General features: G+C 51.9%; 12 protein-coding genes across 12 annotated transcripts; 5 read left to right on the top strand and 7 right to left on the bottom strand.

Moving 5' to 3' along the window:
• Window positions 1-144: 144 nt before the first annotated feature.
• On the bottom strand, window positions 145-1,410 carry SEPMUDRAFT_148807 (uncharacterized protein). Its single transcript, XM_016905160.1, has 2 exons — window positions 1,080-1,410; window positions 145-1,011 (listed from the first exon to the last, which is right to left on the bottom strand). The coding sequence occupies exons 1-2, from the start codon at window positions 1,403-1,405 to the stop codon at window positions 285-287; spliced, it is 1,053 nt and encodes a 350-aa protein (XP_016761676.1). The 5' UTR covers window positions 1,406-1,410; the 3' UTR covers window positions 145-284.
• Window positions 1,411-2,782: 1,372 nt separating this feature from the next.
• On the bottom strand, window positions 2,783-6,030 carry SEPMUDRAFT_148806 (uncharacterized protein). The gene has a single exon (XM_016905159.1). The coding sequence runs from the start codon at window positions 5,978-5,980 to the stop codon at window positions 3,380-3,382; it is 2,601 nt and encodes an 866-aa protein (XP_016761675.1). The 5' UTR covers window positions 5,981-6,030; the 3' UTR covers window positions 2,783-3,379.
• A 217-nt stretch (window positions 6,031-6,247) lies between these two features.
• On the top strand, window positions 6,248-7,803 carry SEPMUDRAFT_148805 (uncharacterized protein). Its single transcript, XM_016905158.1, has one exon. The coding sequence runs from the start codon at window positions 6,264-6,266 to the stop codon at window positions 7,326-7,328; it is 1,065 nt and encodes a 354-aa protein (XP_016761674.1). The 5' UTR covers window positions 6,248-6,263; the 3' UTR covers window positions 7,329-7,803.
• An 874-nt stretch (window positions 7,804-8,677) lies between these two features.
• SEPMUDRAFT_107549 (glycoside hydrolase family 13 protein) lies at window positions 8,678-10,600 on the top strand (the record flags this gene model as incomplete). Its single annotated transcript, XM_016900687.1, has 1 exon — window positions 8,678-10,600. The coding sequence occupies one exon, from the start codon at window positions 8,678-8,680 to the stop codon at window positions 10,598-10,600; it is 1,923 nt and encodes a 640-aa protein (XP_016761673.1).
• A 551-nt stretch (window positions 10,601-11,151) lies between these two features.
• SEPMUDRAFT_42883 (alpha/beta-hydrolase) lies at window positions 11,152-11,901 on the top strand (the record flags this gene model as incomplete). The annotated part of the gene is made up of 1 exon (XM_016908877.1): window positions 11,152-11,901. One exon carries the CDS (start codon window positions 11,152-11,154, stop codon window positions 11,899-11,901), a length of 750 nt encoding a protein of 249 aa, XP_016761672.1.
• A 184-nt stretch (window positions 11,902-12,085) lies between these two features.
• SEPMUDRAFT_148804 (DnaJ-domain-containing protein) lies at window positions 12,086-13,201 on the bottom strand. Its single transcript, XM_016905157.1, has one exon. It carries the CDS (start codon window positions 13,119-13,121, stop codon window positions 12,144-12,146), a length of 978 nt encoding a protein of 325 aa, XP_016761671.1. The 5' UTR covers window positions 13,122-13,201; the 3' UTR covers window positions 12,086-12,143.
• A 234-nt stretch (window positions 13,202-13,435) lies between these two features.
• On the top strand, window positions 13,436-14,836 carry SEPMUDRAFT_148803 (uncharacterized protein). Its single transcript, XM_016905156.1, has one exon. The coding sequence runs from the start codon at window positions 13,595-13,597 to the stop codon at window positions 14,174-14,176; it is 582 nt and encodes a 193-aa protein (XP_016761669.1). The 5' UTR covers window positions 13,436-13,594; the 3' UTR covers window positions 14,177-14,836.
• Window positions 14,479-14,823, bottom strand: SEPMUDRAFT_116583 (uncharacterized protein; the record flags this gene model as incomplete). Its single annotated transcript, XM_016901273.1, has 1 exon — window positions 14,479-14,823. One exon carries the CDS (start codon window positions 14,821-14,823, stop codon window positions 14,479-14,481), a length of 345 nt encoding a protein of 114 aa, XP_016761670.1.
• A 39-nt stretch (window positions 14,837-14,875) lies between the features above and the next one.
• SEPMUDRAFT_148802 (pigment biosynthesis protein Ayg1) lies at window positions 14,876-16,669 on the bottom strand. Its single transcript, XM_016905155.1, has 2 exons — window positions 15,898-16,669; window positions 14,876-15,842 (listed from the first exon to the last, which is right to left on the bottom strand). Exons 1-2 carry the CDS (start codon window positions 16,538-16,540, stop codon window positions 15,268-15,270), a joined length of 1,218 nt encoding a protein of 405 aa, XP_016761668.1. The 5' UTR covers window positions 16,541-16,669; the 3' UTR covers window positions 14,876-15,267.
• A 1,170-nt stretch (window positions 16,670-17,839) lies between these two features.
• Window positions 17,840-18,748, bottom strand: SEPMUDRAFT_42910 (uncharacterized protein; the record flags this gene model as incomplete). The annotated part of the gene is made up of 1 exon (XM_016908878.1): window positions 17,840-18,748. One exon carries the CDS (start codon window positions 18,746-18,748, stop codon window positions 17,840-17,842), a length of 909 nt encoding a protein of 302 aa, XP_016761667.1.
• A 537-nt stretch (window positions 18,749-19,285) lies between these two features.
• Window positions 19,286-22,638, top strand: SEPMUDRAFT_84477 (Pyridoxal_deC-domain-containing protein). The gene has a single exon (XM_016910353.1). It carries the CDS (start codon window positions 19,350-19,352, stop codon window positions 20,955-20,957), a length of 1,608 nt encoding a protein of 535 aa, XP_016761665.1. The 5' UTR covers window positions 19,286-19,349; the 3' UTR covers window positions 20,958-22,638.
• On the bottom strand, window positions 21,073-22,344 carry SEPMUDRAFT_107541 (toxin biosynthesis protein; the record flags this gene model as incomplete). Its single annotated transcript, XM_016900686.1, has 1 exon — window positions 21,073-22,344. One exon carries the CDS (start codon window positions 22,342-22,344, stop codon window positions 21,073-21,075), a length of 1,272 nt encoding a protein of 423 aa, XP_016761666.1.
• Window positions 22,639-22,922: the final 284 nt, after the last annotated feature.

The following is a 22,922-nucleotide window of genomic DNA, read 5'->3' as shown; positions in this document are numbered from 1 at the left end:
ATTTTTCATTCATGGTGTCACAAGCACCGCGCGTCAGCGGAGTGGCATCAGCTACCTTGTTTCGTGGCTGCTTTCGTGGCTGCTGGAGCTATCCAAGATTTACATGTTCTTGGCAGTCTCCTCTTCTGCATCATTATTATACCTCCCATTTCCCTGTTTCGCATCCGCTTGTTCAGATGCTAGTCTGACGCATGCTGTACTGTACAGTCGAGTGCTATCCCTCCGCTGACCCCTTTCCATCATCTGGATGCTGAACCTCCATCATGCCATGTCTCTTTCCGTTTCTAGGCAGCAACCGCTTCGATGGATCCACATCCGGTTTGCACAATGAATCCAGCACCTGCTGCAAGATTCTGGTTGTTGTCCGAATACTTGAAACCCAAACCACAGGTGGGTTCAGTGTACCACAAGAAACAGTTGCCAGCCTTCTGGTCGTCTTCACTGGCAGCACAGCCATCGGTATCAACACATAGCTGACAGCATGCGCTGGGGTCACTGCCAGGTGCCAACCCTCGTGTGTTGGAGTCATTTCCTTGCGTCTGGCCGATTCCCTTGCCGCCAATTTGCGAGATGAGATTGGTTGGTGCACACTTGGCATGCTGTGTCGTGGTGGACGAAGCGCCCTCTGTAACGGTACACAGTCCACCTGTGGCTGCAGCGTCGGTGGCCAATGGCGCGGTCAAGGTCGTGGTGATTGAGACACTACCCGTGGCCAACAGTCCCTTGCCTGTGTGCCGTGTAACGTAAACGGTGGGCGTCGCGGCAGTAACAGTCTCGGTGACTGCTTGTTCCGCCATGGTCGTGGTGACAAGGACGTATGAGGTAATCTGCTCTAAGCAGTCCACTTCAAAGGCTCTTTGGTTGGCAAGGGCGCTCTGGCCCAGGCGGTGGACCATGGGGCCAAACAGTGCTGGCAGGAGGGGTGGAGATCTCTGGTCCAGCGGAGTCGCCGTACGCTTGGCCACAGTCGCGTTGTAGCTTCCAGTGAAGATTGTGGCAACGCTCGCGGATCTGCAGAGAATCAGCACTGGAGTGCTATGGAAGGGGAGGTGTGAAGGCAGAATAGACGAGATACATACACAGTAGTGGTGCTCGTACAGCCTGCGTCCTGTCTGGCCCGAATGGCGAGCTGCGTGGCATTGTCGTAGGTGGTGACCGTCACAGCATCTGGCGTGACCGTCGTCGTCACAGTCGTTGGCGCCGAACAGGTTGTGATGGTTGAGGTCACCGTCTTGACTTTCGTTCTCGACTTGGTGGGGAGAGCACGGCCGGTGCAGAGAGTCGAAGGCTTGTATTTGGTGATGTGGTCGACGGTGCGGTAGACGGACAGTGAGTGAGACGGGATGTTGGGCATGGCATTGACGGCCACAGCCAGCAGGCCAGTCAGGAGGAAGTGTGGGAGCATATTGGAGGGGGATGGAGGGAGGGAAGAGAGTCTGGTGGTGTAGGAGGCGTAAGGGAGGGTAGGGTAGGGTAAGGTAGAGTAGGGAGCGATGGATAAATAGTATTAGTAGTAGGGTAGTAGGGTAGTAGGGTGGTAGTAGTAGTAGTACCTTGGTCGTAGTAAGGTAGTAGCAGCAGCAGTAGTGTTAGTAGTGGTAGTAGTAGTAGTGAGCCTCAGAAGCATTGTGCTCCATGGCCACCTACCTCCTACCACTGACCTCCTCCTACCTTACCCACCTGCACGCACTTGCATCAAAAAAGAAGACCCTGTTCACCCTGGCCGTGCCTTCCCTTCCTTCTCTCGCTCGGTCAATGGCAAAGCAGCCCGCGTGCCAGAGCGCTGGAGAAATGCGGCCGAAGTTGGGAGGGAAACGACGGTGCAGCTACCCGGCCCGCACACACACACACACGCTGCGCAGCCGCTCTTTCCTTTTCGTCCGGTTTTCGTGGCCTGCCCTTTCCCTTTCTGCTCGCCGTCTTGGCTCCATTTCTCTTCCGAGCCAAGTGCAGCTGCAGCAATTCGGTGGGAACATGATGTGCATGGATGATGGAAGGGCACTTCTCGCGTACCTGAGCCGATCTGCCTTTTTTTCCAATAAGGTACAGTGCTATGCACAGAGGTGGGCCCCCCGCCGCGCCTCCCGTGCGTGCCGTGTTCGTTTCTTTGCTAGCGCCAGCGATGCCGTGAAGCGTGAAACGGCTGTGACACCTCATGCAGCAGGACCCTCTCTCTGACCCTCTCCTTGACCCTCTCTTCTTCCATTGCCTTTTTTAGCTGACGAGGACTGAGGTGAGGTAGGTGGTACCTCCCGTCCTAGGTAGGAGGTCAGGTAGGCTAACAAGTGGTAGCTCAGGTCAGGTCTGGGAAGGAATGGCAGGTTCGCTCCTTCCTCCCTTCTTCCCCGGCTCGGGACTGTCTTTCCACGCTCCAGCCACGAGCCAACCTGCGTGTTCCTGCTCTCCTGCTCTCCTGCTCTCCTGCCTGACACTGACACTGGCACTGCTATGCAATCCATCATCATTCATCATGTCATTCCTTCTATTCTTACCACAAGACACCCACCGGACACCCACCAGAGCCTACCTACCTCACACTTACCTATCGGAGGTACCTAATCAGCTACATGTAGACAACATAAGCGAGAGGAGGTTGAGACAGAGTTTGGTGTAGTCATGGGCTGCCCCTGCTGGGAGGCTTCTTGGCTATCTGACTTAAGCATCAATCCTGGACCGACGCCAAGTCCCACCACGACAACTACAGTACTCACCCCCCGGGCCATCAATCGCCAGAAAGAAAATAGATGAACATGTACAATCATCTTCTGAGACAGTGGTCAAAGAAGGCACTATGTTTCGAAACGCCGAGCCCTTCAAGTGAGGCACTGGAGGACTGCCCCCAAGAAGATACATGTTCTATCTGAAGCTCGTCCGTGACCTCGTGACTAACATGAAGCACTGGGCCATGTTCCGAAAGTGCATATAGTACTTTACCTCGAGCCAAAGCGAGCACGGAACAAGAAGCCACGGCTCAATGGGGTGATCTGAAAATTATCGTTCGTGCCGGCGAGACACTTTTGCCAAAGTTCAGTCTCGCTCGTCAACTGGTGCACAGCAGGCGAAATGTGTCAGGATCGTGGTTCGCCCCTGGTCCATAATTTCAACGCTCATCAATCGTCAACAACGAGTACAAGGACAACCTCCTCTTGCTACTGTGGGTATACCCATTCCGAACTCCAGCGAAACCGGCAACAGTGTGCCGACGCATTCCAAACGGATCGCAACCGCCATCGCTCTTCTGTCCAGCTAAAGAGCTACTCTGCGATGAACACCACATCTCGCTGCTTTCTTTCCACACATTTGGCGGGCCATCGCCTGCTACCACGTAGGTAGAGAAGCTTTTACGACCCCAAGACCACCCCTTCTTCTTCTTCAACTTCTAGTCGTCAGGAAAAGCGCCCTGTCCAAACACCTCCATTCCTCTCCTGACATCGTCTACAATCTCCTCCGCTTCGCGATGGTTCGCCGCTTCAAAGTCGTACCGCTTGGTTTCTCGCTCACGATACACGAGGATGCGAACCATCTTGGTATGTTTGCGACTCACTTTGGCACCGATCACGCTGGTCATGGGAACATTCGTCACCTTCCCGCTCGGCGCAGCCAGGCTATCCGGTGCCGCAGGCATGATCGTCATGTACTCCGGCGTAATGATCAACGTTCGCGGATGTGTGGCTGCAAAGGACAGAGGCTGCTTTCTCATGACATTGTAACGTTTGCCTTCCGTTTGCATGTTCAAGATCGAGGTGGTGTGGTTAAGTTCGGACTTCTGTTGAGCGGCCAGAGGATGCAGCGTGAACTTTCCTTTTTTCTTGGTATGACTCGGCGTGGCGTTCGCCGGCGTGAGTTCGAGAGGCGCGTTCGGAGACGAACTTCCTGGTGAGCCCGAGAGGCCGCCCAAGAATCCCTCGGGTCCGTGGAAGCGGCGTGGGACGAGATCAAGATGGAGCCGTTCGTTGAGCGCTTCCACTGTACGATCTGGTGGCGCCACCGTCTGAGTGCCGTGCACCTTGAGATTGTATAGAGCCTTTTCGAGACCGAGACGCGAGCAGGCTTGTTCGAAGACTTCGGCAATGTAGCTGTCCGTCGTGGTTTCGTATTTGTCGACCCGTGAAGCCATTGTGGTGGGATTCATGTGAGTGATGGTGACAGTTCGAGGAGCACCAGTCTTTGCTGCGCCTTGCCGTTCTTCTCTTTGAGGCAGATCCGCAGGTTGGTGAGTGATCTCTCTTCGAAGCGCACTCGGGCCGAACGAAGGACCTGTGATTGGGTTCGGGCGTGGGTTGAAGGAAGGCACAGGTCTGAGAGACAGGGATGTCTCTGTTGTAGAGCGCTGGACTTCTGGTCGTGCTTGGGCTGACGTGAAAGATTGTTGTTGTTCGAGCCTGGGGGTCGATCTTGCAGGCGGCGGCATATCTCCAATCTGAGGCGTAATCTCTTCATTCTCCTTGAACTGCTCCGTGGTAGCTTTCACCAGCCCAAACTCGTCCCACGGCTTGTCCCTCGCTCTCCTTTGAGGTGGCCGATTGTTGTTCGAGGTGAAGTCCACAGCTGGTCGTGTTCGTCCCAGCGCTGGAAAGTCCAGATCAATTTCCTCGTCATCCACGATTCGTAGAGTCCACCAGTTGATGTTGCATTCGTCCTGAGGGAGTTGGGGTTTGTAGCCCTCTTCCGCGTAGCGCCATAATGAGAGACCGATCAACTCTGCGACCGTTACGGGTCGGTCGTCCTTTGTTCTTCGCAATGGTACTTCGATGGGCTTGGTAGGCTTGTCGGAGAATGGTGCATAGATCTTGATCCACAACGGACTCGCTTCACCTTTTCCAGATAGATCTGCAAAGCGTTGGAATGGCTTGTCCGCGGAGCCACTGCCATTCCCGTGCAACGCCAAGCTGATCATAGACATGGGCTGAGGTAGCATGCTGAGTGGGCGTTGTCCGGAGGGTAATCTCGGTAGTCTGGGAAGTGGTTCCCTGGATTTCTTGGGTGATGAAGCACTCGCACTGATTGCAGGCATGATGTCTGGAGGAGGCTTGAGGGGCGATCGCGACATATCATCGCTGGCTTTGGGGAAGGCCAGCATAGATGGTGATTCTACAGTACCTTCAAACTCATCGCTGAGATCTGATGCCTCACCCACATCAATGTCATCGTCGTCGTCCAGATCGGAATTGGCATGGGGTTCCTCCTCGATGTCGTCTTCGAGCGCAAGCACGCTAGGACCTTTTCCGGGCCTACTGGGCAACTTGCGTTTGAACTTCTTCGGCGCACCCCCGACATCGTTATCGCTGGATATATCTGAGCTGGTGGCTGTATCTCGTCGTGCTCTCTGCTTGATGCTCTCGACCTGGCCCATGCTGCCACTACGCAGCCGAGTGAATGTCGAATCTGGTGGTCGTGATGGACTTGTGACCAGCACTTCAGGCCCATCGCCCTCGAAACCAGGCCTGAGAGTGCTAGCCTGTGTAGGAGGAGAGGAGGCAGCACGATGGCGAACGGGCATCTTGGAGAACTTGATGCTCTGCGCGGGGCCCTTGTCGTCTTCATCGCTGTCGTCGCTCAAATCGGAGCTGTCGTCGTCTTCCAATGCCTCTCTGCGCCGTCTCTTTTCTCTCTTTCTATGATCGTGCAGTCCTGCAGCACCGATCGTATCTTGACTTCCACTTTGGCCAGTGACTAGCCCTCCACCCACGCCGCCTCCCTCTCCCCCCTCGTCATCATCCAATGCACGTCTGGTCGGGCGACGTGGGCGCTGAAAGTACTCGCTGCTGATGTCGGCGGAGGTGCCGGTGGGAATGGGCGGACTGTAGCATCGCTTGATGGCGGCGGCATCGGGCACCCATCCTGCAGTCCGAAAGGCCGGGTTATTCAGCACTGCGGGATTGAGGTTGATCAGTCGCTCACCCACTCCGTCGTGGATCTGATTGAGATAGCCGAGGCGCAGCTGGTAGATGGAGAAGTCTTCGTTCATGAGTAAGGACATGGTCTCGTTATCGTGGCCAGACCAGACCAGCTGGCGTGAGCATAATGCGTTACGTCAAGGTGGTGTTGATGTGGAGTCAAGCAAGGGCCTTGATCAGTGGTGGGAGTTTGGGCGCGAGTCAGGCAGAATTAGAACTTGACCAGGTACCATTGTACCTTAGAACTACCTACTACCTCCACCTCACCTTATCTCCAGTGTAGATTTGATCACCTTGGATTTCTTCTTTCTCTTCACGCTGATCACTGACCACTTTCAACAGACCCCAGACTTGAATGCTATCAACATGGCACTCGTCAACTACTCGGACAGTGAGAGCGACGGCGAAACTGCGCCAGCACCAGCAACAGCGACAACAGCCAAAGCAACAACAAAGCCGGCATTCCAGAAAGCAGCTCCCGGACGACTTCAGGTCAGCCTGCCGAGTCTGAAGCCTGAAGTGGGTCTGAAGAGCGACGACGCAGATTTAGACGGACCACCAGCGAAGAGAGCGAGGACAGGCGGCGCATTCAGTGGCTTCAATGCACTCTTACCAGCACCGAAGAAGGCAGTGGTACTGAAAAAGGGTGTCAACCTGAAGACGAGCAGTGAAGCGGCTTTCAGTCGCAATCCACTCCCACAGCAGACCGAAGACAACGCCTACACGGCCCCAGACTTGAGCGATGTTGGCGAGAAGAAGGCCGAGAAACATAGTCCACCACCAGAACCCAAGATCGTGGGCAAGGCGACGAGATTCCTGCCACTGAGTGTGTCGAGTAAGAAGAAGAAGAAGCCACTGCCGAAAATACCTGCGTCGGAGAAGATTGTGGCGAAAGGGTCAGACTCAGCAATACCAAAAGATGTAGCGACGGAAGTCGAACCAGTTCAACCGAAGCCAAAGAAATCGCTCTTCTCTGTCATCTCAGATGAACAGAATGTGCCGATAGACAGCGTCACGGGAGACTACGAACCCATCACGATAGAAAGTACTCGACCCTCGCATCATGGAGAAACATCACAACCTCTAGATCCTCAACCCTCTTCTGCACCCACAAATCCAAACTCTCTCGAAGCAGTTGCCGCAAGCATGAATCTCACTCCTGCTCAGCGGAGACACCTCTTCGGCCGAAATGGCAAGGATGCGAATGTCACGCACTTTGACATGGATGCCCAATATGCGGAGAACGAACGCGCTCGACAGGCTGGAGAAGTTGTGGAACATCGTGCCGTGAAGGCTATCGCTCCGGGCAAGCACAGTCTGCAGCAGCTTGTCAATAATGCTCAGACTCAGCAGGAGGCGCTCAAGGATAAGTGGGCTGACGGTAAACGGGCACGAGGAGAAGGCGGGAGCAAGTATGGTTGGAGCACTTGAGGAGACATGCTGATGGGATGTCTATTCAATCCGTATGTCATTACTGGCTATAGTGCAATAATCTGCTAGGTGGTGTTTGTCTTAGCTGGCATTTATCCGGAAACAACCTATCACGATACACTCGCCATTCAAACAAGTGTCTTCGCTTCTTGGACGGCTGTGCTGTGTGCTACCAGCACAAACACTTCCTCTGTCTTCTGATCAAAGGCCGACTTCCACAAGCATTCTCCTACCACGCAACACGTTCTCCGGCTCGAAACTCACATCTTACGACAATGAGGAAGGCCAGCACGGAACCCTTCCAACTCTCTGAAGCATTGCTGTCGTCATTTACCCTCGCCCAGTCGTCTCGGTTTATTGGAGTACAGGAGAAGTCCTGCTGGCTGTCACCTCTGCTTTGATATGACTAACTGTCTTACTCTAAACTACGTCTCCCATCGACCCGAGGAGAGATTGTGCTACAACTTGAACGCAAACGTCACTGCTCTCCGAATTACGGGTGATGATGTGCGGCGATGTATGAGGGCTTACCTGGCTTTGCCGGGTCGGCCGCAACGGCCAATGTAGATGCGTGAAAGGCCACAAGGCCCCGAACAGACCTACAGTATGTTAAGCTGGATGATCTAGTTATTATTTGGTCATCGACTGAACAGAAGAGGGCTATTTCGGGAAGCTCTTGTACAGTGAAGCGAGCTTCGTGGAGGCGCTGAATATGCTTTGCTATTTGAAGAATATCGAGCCTCAACACATGAGAGACAGTGGTAAGTATTCAAATGCTGATGGGAAGTACTGAAGGACACTGAACGTATCCGACGTGCACATTATATTGAACATGTTCATGCGAAGCTGGCTCTTCCAATTCCGAACCCAACACTGCCTCAATCGTGGGTGCGGCCACTATCGCGTATGTTGCGGCATGCTTCTGCGCTGGACACCTGTATGAAAATAGGCTGTAGTAAGACGTAAGAGGCATCGACTGATCAAAAGAAGCCATTCGCTTTGGCGAAGGGGGAGAGAAAGTATCACTGGAGTTTCTGGCGCTGAACGGTTCTTGCTACTGAATGCTAAGACATGAGGACTGCAGCACAGCTTTCATCGCTTGGCCGATTTTGCTGGTATTCATCAGATTCCGAAGTCTCACGAGCTCAAGTCACACCGCATCGGTTTGGTAAGCAAGCAACCAAGCAAGCAGGCAAGCAAGCGTGACAGCGTGGCGCGACATCTCGAGCAACATCCAATAGAGAATCTTTTATAATGTTAGTTTCCTTGAAACAACCGCAGATATGCACATGTTCTGGTCAGAGTCCTAGAGTTCTCGCTCTCCACGTCAGTGCCACTCGAAAGCCATCATGCCAACCCACACTTCCAGCAAGCCCAAATGGTGGCAGACCGCAACCATCTACGAGCTCTACCCATCCTCTTTCAAAGACTCCAACAGCGATGGTATCGGGGACATACCAGGAATCATATCCAAGATCCCATACTTAGCCTCTCTCGGCATCAACGCAGTCTGGCTCGCAGCCTGCCACAAGTCCGGGAAGATAGACATGGGCTACGACGTAGTCGACTATCGAGAGGTCGACCGCCAATACGGGACCGTCGAAGATCTGGAACATTTGATCGCAGAATTGAACAGAGTCGGCATAAAACTGATCATGGATATGGTTGTGAACCACACTTCCGACCAACATGCGTGGTTCCAAGAGAGTCGCAGTAGTCTGACGAACTCCAAAAGGGATTGGTATATTTGGCGTAAAGGCGGCCACGATGATTCGAAGGAGGATGGAAGAAAGCAGCATATTCCACCGAATAATTGGGAAAGTATCTTCACGGGCTCGGCGTGGACGTATGATGAAGGGACGGATGAGTGGTATCTTCGTATCTTTTCCAAAGAACAACCGGATCTCAATTGGTCGAATCCTGAAGTGCGTGAGGCAGTGTATGATGAGATGCGATTTTGGCTGGAGAAAGGTGTCGCGGGTTTTAGGTTGGATGTCATCAATATCATATCCAAAGCTGAGGATCTGGAATTATGGAATGCGGAGAGTGTGAATGAGAAGGTATTTGAGCAGCCTGCATATGGGCTTTATTGTAATGGACCCCGGGTTCATGAATTTTTGAGGGAGATGCGAGAAGAGGTTCTCGATCGATACTCTGAACAAGATGAGCGAATGGCTGTTGGGGAGGTCATTGTGACTTCGGAGCCGAAAGAAGTGAGGTGCTATGTCGAACCGGGGAGGAAAGAGCTGAATATGGTATATCAGTATGATCTCTTCGATGTTGACTCCGGTCTGAGTGGAAAGTTTAGTGCCTCTTTGAGTTCGAAAGAGGACATCTTGAGGAAGGTGAAGAAGATTGTCACAAAGTGGCAGACAGAGCTGGCTTTTTCGAAAGGTGGCTGGAATACTGTTTGGCTGGAGAGCCATGACACTGCGAGGTCGATTTCGAGGTTTGGAGATGGAAGCTCCAAAAATCGATGCAAGGTAGCAAAGATGTTGGCATTGCTGCAAACGACGCTCAGCGGGACGTTGTTCATCTATCAAGGGCAGGAACTTGGACTTGTCAACCTCTCAGACGAGATCTCGATCGAAAAATACCCTGATGTAGAGACGAAGAAAGCCTGGGAGGCGTGTTATCGTTCTCGTCGTCTTGCACACTCTGCTGAGGACTACTCAGACGTTGATATGTCCGATTTTGAAGAGCAAATCCGAATGAAAGCCAGAGATCATGCCAGAATGCCTTTACCGTGGACGTCAGCATCTTCAAGACCGAACGCTGGATTCTCGGACGCCGAAGAAGGCCATACGTGGAGTCCTATGAACACAGATTCGGAGAGTTGTAACATTGAACAGCAAAACTCTGATCCAGATTCTGTCTTGAATTTCTGGCGGAAGCAAATATCATTCCGACAGAAACATCCCGAGACGATGATTTTGGGAGACTTCGAAATCGTCAGTCATGATGAAAGGCTTGATGATGATGATGAATACGAAGTGATGGCGTATTGGAAGAAGCCTATATTAACAAGGAATGAGAGTAATGAAAAAGCCATTCTGGTCATACTCAATCTGACCGGGAACGAAAATGTCGTCTTTCCACTGCCGCCAATTCCTGGCGGAGGAAAACACGATGATGGCAAACTTGCCACGTATGTTTGGCTGGGAGGAACTGGAGAGGAAGGACGGTCTGTAAATCACAGGGTGCTGAGTGATCGTTCGGATATTGTTCTTGGAGCGTATGAAGGATTGATGCTCGGATACTCAAAGCGATGATTCCGAGTCTTGGATAATGCTGGACTCAGCAAGCATGGGGGGTGAAAATCTTGGCAAATTCAGGGGTGTGGACGGATGTGGGGCTATATAGCCCTTGCATATCCAGCGTATTGAGTTTCGACGAAGGAAACCAAATCTGTACCCGACCGGCTGAAATTTGTCCAAGCTCGACGAAGTACACGAACTCCAGTTACTCCATGATATGTAGCTCCACGAACTCCACAACCTTCTCCGCATCTGTCACAGGCCTGACCCCTGAAGAACGAGCCGAAGACTCTGCTGGTGCTATAAGACACGATCTCTGTGCCTATAGCCCCTGGTCTGCTATCATGAACGCCCTGTCTTTGCAACCGATAAGCCGATGGCCCAATTCCGAGCCGCTCCAATAGCCCCCCTGGCTCAAGGTCATATAGAAGTGGAAGCTCTCTCCTTTCCTTCTAGAAGTACGACAGAGATTGAAGCAAGTCCCTGCACCTTTGAGATCGATCAGCTAGAAGCATCAGGAACGTCCCAAGATTTCTAGGACAAGGCAAGACTCACAATAAACGGCCATGGCAAGCTCAACGACAATCCTCTTCGTACCAGGAGCTTGGCACATACCGAGCGTTTTCCAGCCAGTCGTCCAACAGCTCGAAGCGGCCGGCTACAAGACTGATCTCGTCTCTCTCCCTTCAATCGGCCCAAAAGAGCATCTGAAGAACTTCAATCCCGACGTCGATGAGATTCGAAAGCACATTGAAGCCTCAGCCAATGCAGGACAGAATGTGGTAGTCGTAGCACATTCGTATGGCAGCATCCCGGCCTCAGAAGCCATCAAAGGACTGGACCTCAAATCTCGAAAGGCTGCTGGTCAGTCGGGCGGAGTCACCCACTTATTCTTCCTCGCCGCCTTCATCATCCCCGAGGGACAAACCCTGATCTCAGCGTTCGGTGGTAATGATCTGCCTTGGTTCAACATCAATGAAGCGAGGACCGAAGTGAACCCTGACCGGCCTGCGGAAATCTTCTATAACGATATGCCGGAAGCTGACCAGCAGGCTGCCATCGCAAACCTGCTACCTTTCAGTTACCAGGTGTTCCACTCGCCGCTGACGTATGCAGCATGGAGGGATGTGCCCTCAACCTATCTGTATTGCAAGCAAGATGCTGCTATACCTCTGCAAATCCAGGAGTTGATGGTTACGGGAACTGCGCAGGGAGTTCCGATCAAGACGGAGACAGTCGACACTGGACATTCTCCATTCATGACAAAGCCGGCGGAAGTTGCTGAGGCTATCAAGAGGGCTGCTGCTGGACAGTGAAGGGTTCCTAGTGCGCGATGTGCATCCCTGCACGCTTCCAAGTCTGCAGTCTTTGGCAAGTAGTAGTCTGGTCAGTGGAGCGGTGGCGAGAGTTGATGAGGGTGGAGATGAGAGTGACTGGCGAATGTGATCTGACATTTCCAGTTCTCCCTGATTGTTAACCATGTATGACATAGCCTGGGTGTCGTGCTTTCGTATCAAAATGTCATGCTATACTCAACACACGGCCTGACGAGGCCTGCTCACTTTCGCGTTTTACTCTTCTTCCTAGCGCCCCCAACTGCATCAGCCCTCTTCCGCATAGCAGCAAACGCTTCTTCGGGCGGCTCGTCCGGCGCAACAGCAGAGGCTGCCTTCCCCTTCCCCTTCTTCCCGCCCTTTTCTTGAGCCGTATACTTCGCTTCTAGCTTATCGAAGAAAGTCTCCGCCCGTCCCTGTTGCCTTTGCTTGATTAGAGAGGCCAGATCACCTAGCCCTCGCATATCACCACTGCTGTCCTTGGGTTTCTTATTCTTCTTCACGATCTCTTCTTGCAACTCCACCGCTTCCGCGGCTTCTTGCTCCTTCTCCCTCTTCGCCTTTGCAATCCTCGCCTTCCTCGCCTTTTCACTCTCTCCAGAGTACTTTGGAAAGTCCTCAACTTCTCCGCTCTCAATAGCGTCATCTATGATCTCGCGAAATCTCTCCTCGTCCACGCTCATATCGCTCAACATGACATATTCATAGACCTTCCGCATCGCTCCCTTGCACTTCGTGTAGGCCTCCAGCACAGCCAATTTCTCCTCCTCACTCCCTCTGTACTCATTCGCAAAACTCTCTATCTTCTCGTCGGTCACCACATCCTTGAATTGTGCTCTGAAGAAGTCCGCCCAATTGAAATCATCATCTTCGATGTCCAAGCTCTCTTCGGTGGATCCTGTAGTGTCGTATCGTTTCCGTCTCCGTTCATCCGATAGAATAGCATATGCGAAAGCGACCTGTTGGAACTCTTTGTGAGCGGATTCCTTGTGCTCTTCTGGAACTTTGTCCGGATGAGATTTGAGCGCGGCTTTGCGGTACGCGGATTTGATGTCTGATTGAGATGCGTCTACAGGAATATCGAGAACGTGGTATGGGTTGATGGATGTGGGCATCTCTTGGTCTTCCTCGAGCTCTTCCTCGAGCTCCTCTTCGAGCTCCTCTTCGACCTCATCGTCGTCCTGCTGCTTGCGTTTGGGCATTATGGGGAAGATATGTCGGTACTTCTCGTGATATCAAGCGGAATTTGGAAGATCACGTTCGAAGTAGTATCTGGTATAAGTCGTGGTTGCGCTATCTGGAAAAAGGGCAGAGAGGAGTGAGATCGAGATTGATGTGGAAGTCACAAGGAACGCGTCGGAGTCGCGTCTGACGTGACGCGTGACGTGACGCACGGCTCACTCCACTTTCCGTCTACCTACTTTGTACCGCTTACATGTAGCTATAACAGGACAACGACAATGACATGACCACCGCTGGCCCACATCAGGCTACCATCCACCCCGCCTGCTACTTCTCCGCCTCTCCAACCTGGAATCGCTGGAACAAGCTCACCATCCTCGACATATACACCAACCTCCGCGAAGAATTCCACTTTCAAGGTCAACATGTCTGGTTTTGGCTGAACCATCCCATTCAGTTCATCCGTATAGTCGGGTATGTAGCTCAGGTCGACATGGTAGCGGGCGGAAAGTTCATCCTCTTGACTGTGGACGATGGGAGTGGAGCGAACATGGAGGTGAAGCTGGAGAGGCCGGTGGCACACAGAGCGCCGAGTGGCGCGGTCTACTCAACCAAGACCACACTGGATCATGTCGAGGCAATAATTGAAATGGGCCTTCCAGCCGTATACATCAGGGGAAAGAGAGTTGAGATTGGCAGTGTGGTAATTGCTGAAGGGAAAGTGGAAAAGTATAACACATCTCGACAGTTGATTGCGCAGAGGTTCAATTTTGTCAAGGATACACACGATGAGGCGGTTTATTGGAGCAAGGTCGCGGAGTGGAAGCGGAAAGTGCTGAATAAACCTTGGACTCTGGATACGGAGACCAAAAGAGCCATCGATATGAAATTGAAAGAAGAAGAGAGAGTGCGCGAGAAGAACGCGAGACGGAAGAAGAAGAGGAGTGCAAAGGTCGAAGAGATGCGGAGACTGCATGACGAGAAGGTTGAGCAGAAGAGAAAGGAGAGGACGGAATATTACGACCAAGGAGCGCTGGCAGGGACCAATGTGTTGAAGATGCCGTGGGATAATTGAATCAAGCAAGCGCAGTGTGATGCTGACCTCACACCGAAACCGCCAGCACGGCTATATGGACAGGAGAAGCACTGAAAGTCTTCAAGTCCCTTCTTGCATAGTCAGGAACCAGTTGTCTTGTCATGAACAGGAGCGCAGAAGGCAGTCTGTCCAGCTTGCCACCCTTGACAAAGGTCAAATGATGCTGCATACAGCTCCCTCTATTCCACGGAAAATCTCGGATTCGCCATTTATTTCGTAAAGCATTCTCTGGTCCGGTGCATCGCATACTCCTGCCGTGTGCCCTTGTTCAAGTCTCAATTTCATGATACTCGCGCCTCGCCTTGCTGCGTCGTACCATCGGAGGGCATCGTCTTCCACCAGGCTTCGATCCTCCCATCCTCCTTCGCGAAGCTCGTCTTGCCTGAATCTGTCGAATCGTCTGTTCCAGATCCCGAGGTATGATTTATCGAGCTGCTGCTAGCACTTTCGAGACTAGTCGTTTTCTGCTTCTGCTTGTCCTTCTCGTCCACCTCGTGCCGACCTGCTGTAGCTGCTGCTGCTGTTGCTGTTGTTGTTCTTGGTCCCTTGATCGATCGAAGTGGAGAACAACATGGCAATCGGGACAGAGATAGCTGATTGAACATTCGTTGCGTGTTCGCAGACATGTTGCTTCGCTGAGTCTTTTGTGGAGGGGTGGAAGATGATGGCTCCAGCAGTGCTCAACCGTAACTCCATCAGTTGAATGCTGTTGTAGGTATATTAATATCCGTATGGGTGTGCATCAGCTTGAGACCACACCGACTCCAAGTCAAGAAGTCGCGCGCTCGCTTGTAGCATGAATGGAAGCTCAAGCTCAAGGGTAGCTGCAGTGCTTGCATACCACTAGGAGCGTGGCAGTTCGACGTCACAAGACGTGTCGTGCCAGTCCGCGGGAACATTCGTAGCGAAAGTGGCCTCGGTGCATGTACATTATTGTATACAGCGCAAGCATACATGTGCTCCTGGTCAACCCTGGCTATTTGCATAGGTACATCGTGCTCCGCCTTTTGAGTAATCTGCCAGCACGCATGTGTGCACTGCTGCGCCCATTGCACTTATTTTTGCCATCTTCATGGCACACTTCCCATGACCTCTTCCATCCATGGGTACACGGCTCCATTTGCAGGGGGGTATCCCATATGCAACAATCCAGTAAAGAATCTCGCCTCCTTCGGCCTGCCATATTCCATCATGAGCATACTGTCCTCGATCGGCATCAAACCATCATGCGTCCCATTCACAAGCAGCAATCTGCAGCTCTGCTTGTCCACAATCTTAGTCTCAACCAGCGAGAAGTCCTTCTGTGCATTCGCCATCATATCTTCTTCGCTCTTATACCCGAACTTCTCTTTCAAGGCTGGAAGTCCAGTCCAAGGATACTCATGATGTGCGGCCTTTTCGAGCCATCCACGACTGAAGAAATGGTGAGTGCCGGCTCCTTGGCCTACCGAGCCAAGAAGGCGATTGGCGTGAGTATGTGCAGCGCGAATCGCGTTATAGCCGCCTGCAGAAAGACCCCATACCATAATCTTGGACATGTTGAAGCGCCCTTGCGCCTGCATCCAGTCGAGAACGGAAGTCCAAAGGCGGTCGGCGCTGGTCGGATCAGAGCGGAGGGCGGGACAATCGGCTGTGCCGGGGATGTCTAATGGAACAAGTTTGTCAACAGATGTGAGGCACATTGAGGTCAAGATACCTACCCGCAATCACACTCGCCCAGCCTCTTTTGAGGAATTCATCACTCCTTACAGTATTGTCTGGTCGATGTCCGTCTAGTCCGCACATCAAGATGACCGATGGCACAGGCTCGTCTTTGCTTGCGCTGGGCGGTATGCGGACATACAACGGCACTTTGTTCCCCTCATCTTCCGCGGTGCCAGCGGTATGTGGAATTTCGACGTCCTCAATCGGGACCTCGAATAGTGCTGCAGCTTTCAAGTACGCCTTCTTTTGTGCAGTATAGATATCCCTCTTCAGGTCGCTGTTGATGTACGGGAATCTGGCGATCCTGTAGACCGCACATGCCCTCAAGTAGATTCCGATCGCTTCCTCTTTCTCTCCTATCTCGAGCTTCTGATCCGCAACCTTTACGAGCGCTTCGGCTGTAGGTACAAACTCTTGAGTATATGCATCGGTATAGCCATCGTGTATACCTTTCTCGATCAGGGACTCGAATACGGGTGCAAAATCTTCGAATTTGCCATCATGAAAAGGATACAAGGAACGTTCACAGGGGAACTTCCATTTCTTGTACCATAACTTCGAGATTGAGCCGAGATGAGGGTAGACTTGGTCGAACTTGTCGCCGAGTATCCAAGCTGAGTTCGTCCGTGGATCCGTCATTGCACTTGATGGGTGTGTAGTCAGATGAAGCTGTTGTCAGTTGAGAAACGCAGCTACATTCAGAGACGGAAAGCACCGTAGGCTGTATACATGTAGCTCTTACGGGTCTCCTCAACCATACACTGGGAGGTATCGCCCTGCTGCCGGACTTCAGGCCATCTACTCAGGCATAAGTTATATGGGGTGAACGTTTCACAGTGCAAGACTGTTTGTCCCCGCCAGCCGAAATATGCTGCCGTACATTCGGGCTGCATTCGAGGCCGAGCGGCGACCTCAACCCGCTCATCTCTTCCGAGTGTTGATGGCAACATGTATATCGATGGTTCTGGATGGATCCGCCTGGTGGAACATGTCATTGTTCGCCGTCGTACCTAATTAGATCCCATTCCTCCAGTAGAGGGACTGGAGAATAACGCCAAGAAGCAATGTGGGGTGGGCCTGGTGGTTGGTGGGGATCCAATCGGCCCGCGCCAATTAATAGTACCTGACTTGTACTTCTTAAGCGCAATCCTCAAACGTCAATATCTGACGAACAGCCATGCCCACCTCTCTTCGCGAAAGACCGCACGCTTTACTGACGCAGACCACGAAAAGTCTCGTGTAGTGACTTGCTCTCGCCGGCGCATATTGTGAGCACCACAGGTCGAGGACACGAACTCTATCGAGGTACATGTAGTGAGGTAGGTTGGTAGGTATGTCGTTGGTCTGGCTTGTACAACCTGACTATCCATCGTTTAACGTCTCGATGTTTGCAGAACCACTTCTTCTTGGCACTAACATGTCTATTTAGCGAACATCCTCTGCAATCAAGCGCCGCAGCCTCGCCTCCTACTTCCTGCCTCCTGCCTCTTTTTGTAGCAAACTCTAGCTATGCAGGCGCCTCTGGTAAAGCCTTCAAGCGATCGCGACTTGAAGGTGATAGGCATTGATAGGCTTCGATGTTCGCAGGTCGATGGACCTCGCGCGTTTCGCTTCAACCGCGTGATCTCGCTTGGCCCCTACATGGGCCAACATTTGATGGACTGATGATGCATTCCTAGAACCACGTGACCGGTATTCCTCAACAGTTTGCTGCATCACGAAGGTGTGCTGGCAATGTTATACGACCATGCATTGTGTACCCATGATGATCTGTAAGACATGGAAAGTCCAGACTCCCAGTAGTGACAATAATGTTTGGAGCTGTAAATCCTATAGTGCTTGAAGTGATGGTGCTGCAGCCATCTGAGGCGCGGTGAAGCATCAGAGAAGGCGGTATCTCCATGAGAGAAGGACAGAGGAAGACGCCAATGCATTGCATCATTTCTCCAGCTTCACTTGTTGGCCGCGAACCATCGCCCATAGGTGATTTCCATGCGCTACTGTCTGACTCCAGCTATCGCAGACCGGATCCTTTATCATTGGATAATCCTGTCCATCAGTCCATCTTGCCTCTACATTCTGCCGCTCTCCAGCAATGCCGCAGCTCAGTATTAAATGGCTCTCTGGCCCGGATAGGCTGTATCCCATCCATGTGCGCTGCTGGCCCGAGATATAGCTTGCTGTAGGGCTTGGCCACTGGCGACCAGAAGAGGTTGCAAGAGTATTGGCAACTTGATTGCTTGACTCCGGCGAAGGCCACAGCTTCGCACTCTCTAGATACAACTCCGCGGATCCAGATTTGTTGAGTACGGCAACAAGTTCGCCCTTGAGAGGGTTTACACTCTGTGGGTCAATCTCCTGATAAAATGCCGCCGTAATAGAGTAGCCCAGCAGAGAAAGGTGATTGCGTACTTGATCTTCAACGCTTTTGAGGTGGCCTTCAGAGCTCACGGCGAAGATTCCCCAAGATGTGCTGGACTTGGGGAACTCGTCGGCATGTTTGCGAAGCAGTTCCGTGACCCGAGAGATAGCGTTTTCGTGATGACTGTGGCTTGCCTGGGGGATGTCGCGGTTGCTTGTGGCTAATTGTTGGTAGGTACCAGGGAGAGGTGAGATATGCGACAGGATGATGGACCTTCCCAGAATGACAACACAGGTGCAACCGTTGAGTCCATTTGTTCCGATCGCGCGCTTCCCTGACGTTGGAAGCAGGATGTTGTCGTCGTCCACGCCAACTTCCAAAAGCTGATTGCACTGCTTGAGATAGTTGTACAAACTCACTCCCTGAGACATAATCGATGCATACCCTTGTCTAGGGTGAGAGGAGGAAGTTTCACCAATATACATTGGCTGTAAGTACGTGCTATCGCTCAATAATCAATATGCCTGGGCCCTGAACTGAGATTGAGTGTTGTCAATTACGAACTAAGGACGCGCTAAGAAACTCAAATTATCATTGTCTCCTAGAAGGCTAGAACAACACTACCTACCTTACATAAGGTGCCTATCCATAATGCACGGCTTAGCGAGAATCACGTGTTAACGATAAACTGAATAGGTACATGTATATATATACTACTCTATACCTACCTGACTTTTAACTGTACGAACTCTACATATATATATATATACCTATTGGGGAACTCAGAGTAAGAAAGACTAAAGTACTACAATGTTGATAATTCAGCAGCTCTCAGAAGCTGACATACGTAATATCGATTTCAGCCAATCAGAGAGCTACGCGGCTATAATGCAGTCGACGCAGTAGAGATTTCCTTCAAAACTCCGGCTAAAGGTGTCTATTGTCCCTCAATTCGATTACGGACCATACCACTGGTTATCACTTTTGATTTCTGCAGGAAAAATGACAGATCCGCCTCAAGCCAATGGCGTCGACGCCACGACAAGCTCAAGCACGCTGGATCATCGCACAGTGCCACCATTGGGCATGACGGGCAAGCAATTCCTCGAAGCAGCGACATCATCGTTGGACGAGATTGAAAAGTATTACTCCAACATTGTAGACCGACCCGTGCTCCCGAGTATAGCGCCTGGCTATCTCCCTCAGCTTCTTCCCAATATGGCCCCCGAGGTGGGAGAAGAATGGAGCGAAATCCAGAAAGACATTGAACGCACCATCATGCCTGGTCTCACTCACTGGCAACATCCCAAATTTATGGCCTATTTTTGCTCGAGTTCGACATATCCTGCTATGTTGGGTGAGTTGTGGAGTGCTGCGTTGACTGCGCCAGCGTTTAATTGGATCTGTTCTCCTGCCATTACGGAGTTGGAAACCGTGGTGATGGATTGGGCGGCCAAGATCCTAGCATTGCCTGAGGGGTTTCTATCGAGTGGCAAGGGAGGTGGTGTGATTCAAGGGTCTGCCTCAGAGGCGATTGTGACGACGATGGTGGCTGCAAGGGAACGATGGGTGCGAAGGCAGATTGCACGAGAAGGATTGACAGATGAAGAAGCAATCGAGGACCGTTCCTGCGAGCTGCGAGGAGAGCTTGTGGCACTGGCTTCGGATCAAACTCATTCATCTTCGCAAAAGGCGGCAACGATTGCTGGGACCAGGTTTCGAAGTATCAAAACGCGGCACCGAGATGCTTACGCTCTGAAAGGGGACGACCTGCGAAGCAAAATCGAGGAACTGCAAGCCAAAGGGCTTCACCCTTACTATCTGACGGTATCGATCGGAGCAACAAGTGTCTGTGCCGTCGACGATTTCGAGGCCATCGCCGAAGTTGCTCGCGACTATCCCGACATATGGATTCACTGCGATGCCGCCTACGCGGGAGCTGCCCTAGTCTTACCGGAATACCAGTATCTCTCCAAACAAATGACCCTGGTCGACTCCTTCAACTTCAACATGCACAAATGGCTCCTCACCAACTTCGACGCCTCATGTCTCTACATCCAGAACCGTAGAGATCTCACCGACGCCCTCAGCATTACCCCCTCATATCTCAAAAACGAGTATACAGACAGCGGCCTCGTGACCGACTACCGCGACTGGCAAATCCCCCTCGGCCGTCGATTCCGAGCCCTCAAAATCTGGTTCGTTCTTCGCACGTGGGGTGTCAAAGGCCTGCAAGAACACATCCAACATCATATCAATCTCGGGAATTTGTTCGCAGATCTCGTGCGTTCCAGACCAGACCTCTTTAGTATTCTCGCCCCGCCACGTTTCGCTCTCACAGTCATTACCATCAATCCACACATGTGGCACAATCTCAAACTATCGCAATCTGCATCCGCATCACGACCAGAGGAGCAAGAAGAAGACCCAGTCAAGATCAACCTTTCCGCCGATCCATCACCAAAGGCCAATGACGACGATCCCATGTTAAAAGCCGCAAATGATGTGACCAAGGAGGTGTTCGAACTCATCGATGGACGCAAGGAGTGGTTCTTGACATCGAGCGTGGTAGGAGGTGTCTATGCCATTCGCATCGTGTCGGCGAATCCGCTTGCAGAGGAAAAGTATGTGCGACAGGTATTTGAAGAGCTGGTCAAGACTACTGAGGAGGTTTTGTCAAAGTATTCAACTTGAAGGGAAAAACAAAGACTTAGAGGGAAAAAACAGAACAAAATTTCGAGCTGCTATTTGTTACTTCTTTACGTCCTGCTACAAACGACTCATCGTCGGCATCCTGCTAGGTAAACTTTCAGAGCTTCGTTTCGCCTTCAGATCGCTTCGTCGTTCGTCCAGGTGGCGGCCCAACATTCTTCCTCCACAAATCGTTAATCTCGACCCTCTGCTTTCTCGAGAACTGCTCCCACCGTTGTCTCCGATCCTTCTCGTCAGCTTTCCACCTCGCCAATTCTGCATGGACAAACGTTGCACACAATTCTGCGGCTTCCGCTGGCCTCTCCAATGGCACGAGGTGGCCACAATCTAGAACGGCACTTTGCACTTTTCCTTTGACCCGGCCACCACTTCCACCTGGCGCAGTCCCTGTGATGGCTAACTTGTCTTCGATAGCTTCTGCGGAGGAGACTTCAGACTTGGCACCGAAAATGAACAAGGTACTTGGACGAAGCTCTGGTAGTCGACGATACAGCCATTTACTTTCATGTCGTGCGAAGGTTGCTTCAGGTATGATGTCCTCGGGATGAAAGTCTCGATAGACTTCGTCAGGGCTCAGAAGCATACGATCGTCATGATATATTGGCCGGATGTAATTGAAGAGTTCCTGGCTTTTCGTAGTCTGCAGTGTGACTGGTGTATCTGATCCACTATCTGCTGGAATGTCAGGGTACAGCTCTGTCGGAAGTTCACGCAGTCCATATTCGATGTACTTGTCCAAAACGCGTGAGTCCCAGGCTTGCAAAGCTCTGCTTGATCTCAGCTTCTCCGCAGCTGCTTGACGGGAAGGCCAGAGGTCGCGTCGATATGTGGAAGCTTGAGCCCATTGTTGGTCGCCGTGCACAAGTTGTATGACCGGATCCATGATCACCAGGGCATCCAGCAATCGTGGGTGGAGAAGGGCCAAATGTGTGAGATGTGAAGCGCCCATACTGTGGCCAATGCCTATAATTGGGCGAGGAATGTCACTTTGGAACTGGTTGATCAGGAAGAGCAGATCTCGTCCGTGATCCAGCCAGCTTGGGTCAGGTCCTAGTATAGCTTCGTTCAATACACCACTGTGGCCAGTGTTCACTGGATCGGCCACCCATATCGCGCGAATGTTGCGACCTTTGGAGTCCAGTCGCAGTAGTAGATCGTCCCATAGTGGTTCTTGGATCTCCTTGGGATAGGCATTCGCTACGGCGCCGATGATAGTCACGTCTCCAGGTCTGGGCGTAGGGTTGTTTCTCGGTATATACTGTTTCACATGCAGCCGTAAGTCGTTTTCACGTCCCAGCTCCGCGCCTGCATATCGGTCTCGAGTATGCTGGGCCGGCACAATGTGTTCGATGATGCGGAAGCGTGACATGTAGCGAGAGAAGAGGGAGATATGACGAAGGGACAGGGACTTCTTAGCCTGATGACACAGCATGAGATTCTGGCGTGGACGGTATTGAAGCAATGCTGCGGGTAGTAGCAACTAGTAGGAGGTAAGTGAATTGAACATGGCTCAACTCAACTTCCTCGGCAATGAAAACACCCGCTTCTGCTTCTGCTGCGGGTTATGACTATAGACTCAGCAGAGGATGATGAAGCTGTAGGAGGACCATTCTTTCCAAGGCCATGTTCATTGACTGATTAGTGATCGTTGTGATGTGTGCCAGATGAGTCCAGTAGGAGGTAGGGGCTTGGCGGAGTTCCGTGTGATTCGGTTGTTTATCAGATGGAGGAAGATGGTAAGAAGAAAAGAAGCTAAACCCTAAACTGAAATTGTGAATCACTGCAGAGAATTTGTCACGTGATACCGCGATAAAATGTCTCTGATTGGATGCACCCTGCAGCGGACTCGCGCGCCTGAACTGCGGTTGTTGTTATTCCACAGTTCAATGTTGTTGACAAGGTATACGGTATCCGGTACCTGAGGCTACTACTTTAGCTTCACTCCCA

Source organism: Sphaerulina musiva (assembly GCF_000320565.1).
Source record: "Sphaerulina musiva SO2202 unplaced genomic scaffold SEPMUscaffold_4, whole genome shotgun sequence".
NCBI lineage: Eukaryota > Fungi > Ascomycota > Dothideomycetes > Mycosphaerellales > Mycosphaerellaceae > Sphaerulina > Sphaerulina musiva.
Note: the sequence above shows the minus strand (reverse complement) of the source record. Positions and strands in the feature narration are given on the sequence as shown.

What these genes read in the sequence shown, in the direction of transcription:
- SEPMUDRAFT_148807 (XM_016905160.1), bottom strand. Translation starts at nt 1,405, where the DNA reads ATGCTCCCACACTTCCTCCTGACTGGCCTGCTGGCTGTGGCCGTCAAT. An exon ending in TGTACGAGCACCACTACTGT is followed by an intron (nt 1,012 to 1,079) that starts GTATGTATCTCG and finishes GATTCTCTGCAG; the next exon opens with ATCCGCGAGCGTTGCCACAA.
- SEPMUDRAFT_148806 (XM_016905159.1), bottom strand. Translation starts at nt 5,980, where the DNA reads ATGTCCTTACTCATGAACGAAGACTTCTCCATCTACCAGCTGCGCCTC.
- SEPMUDRAFT_148805 (XM_016905158.1), top strand. Translation starts at nt 6,264, where the DNA reads ATGGCACTCGTCAACTACTCGGACAGTGAGAGCGACGGCGAAACTGCG.
- SEPMUDRAFT_148804 (XM_016905157.1), bottom strand. Translation starts at nt 13,121, where the DNA reads ATGCCCAAACGCAAGCAGCAGGACGACGATGAGGTCGAAGAGGAGCTC.
- SEPMUDRAFT_148803 (XM_016905156.1), top strand. Translation starts at nt 13,595, where the DNA reads ATGGTAGCGGGCGGAAAGTTCATCCTCTTGACTGTGGACGATGGGAGT.
- SEPMUDRAFT_148802 (XM_016905155.1), bottom strand. Translation starts at nt 16,540, where the DNA reads ATGACGGATCCACGGACGAACTCAGCTTGGATACTCGGCGACAAGTTC. An exon ending in CTGGGCGAGTGTGATTGCGG is followed by an intron (nt 15,843 to 15,897) that starts GTAGGTATCTTG and finishes TTGTTCCATTAG; the next exon opens with ACATCCCCGGCACAGCCGAT.
- SEPMUDRAFT_84477 (XM_016910353.1), top strand. Translation starts at nt 19,350, where the DNA reads ATGACGGGCAAGCAATTCCTCGAAGCAGCGACATCATCGTTGGACGAG.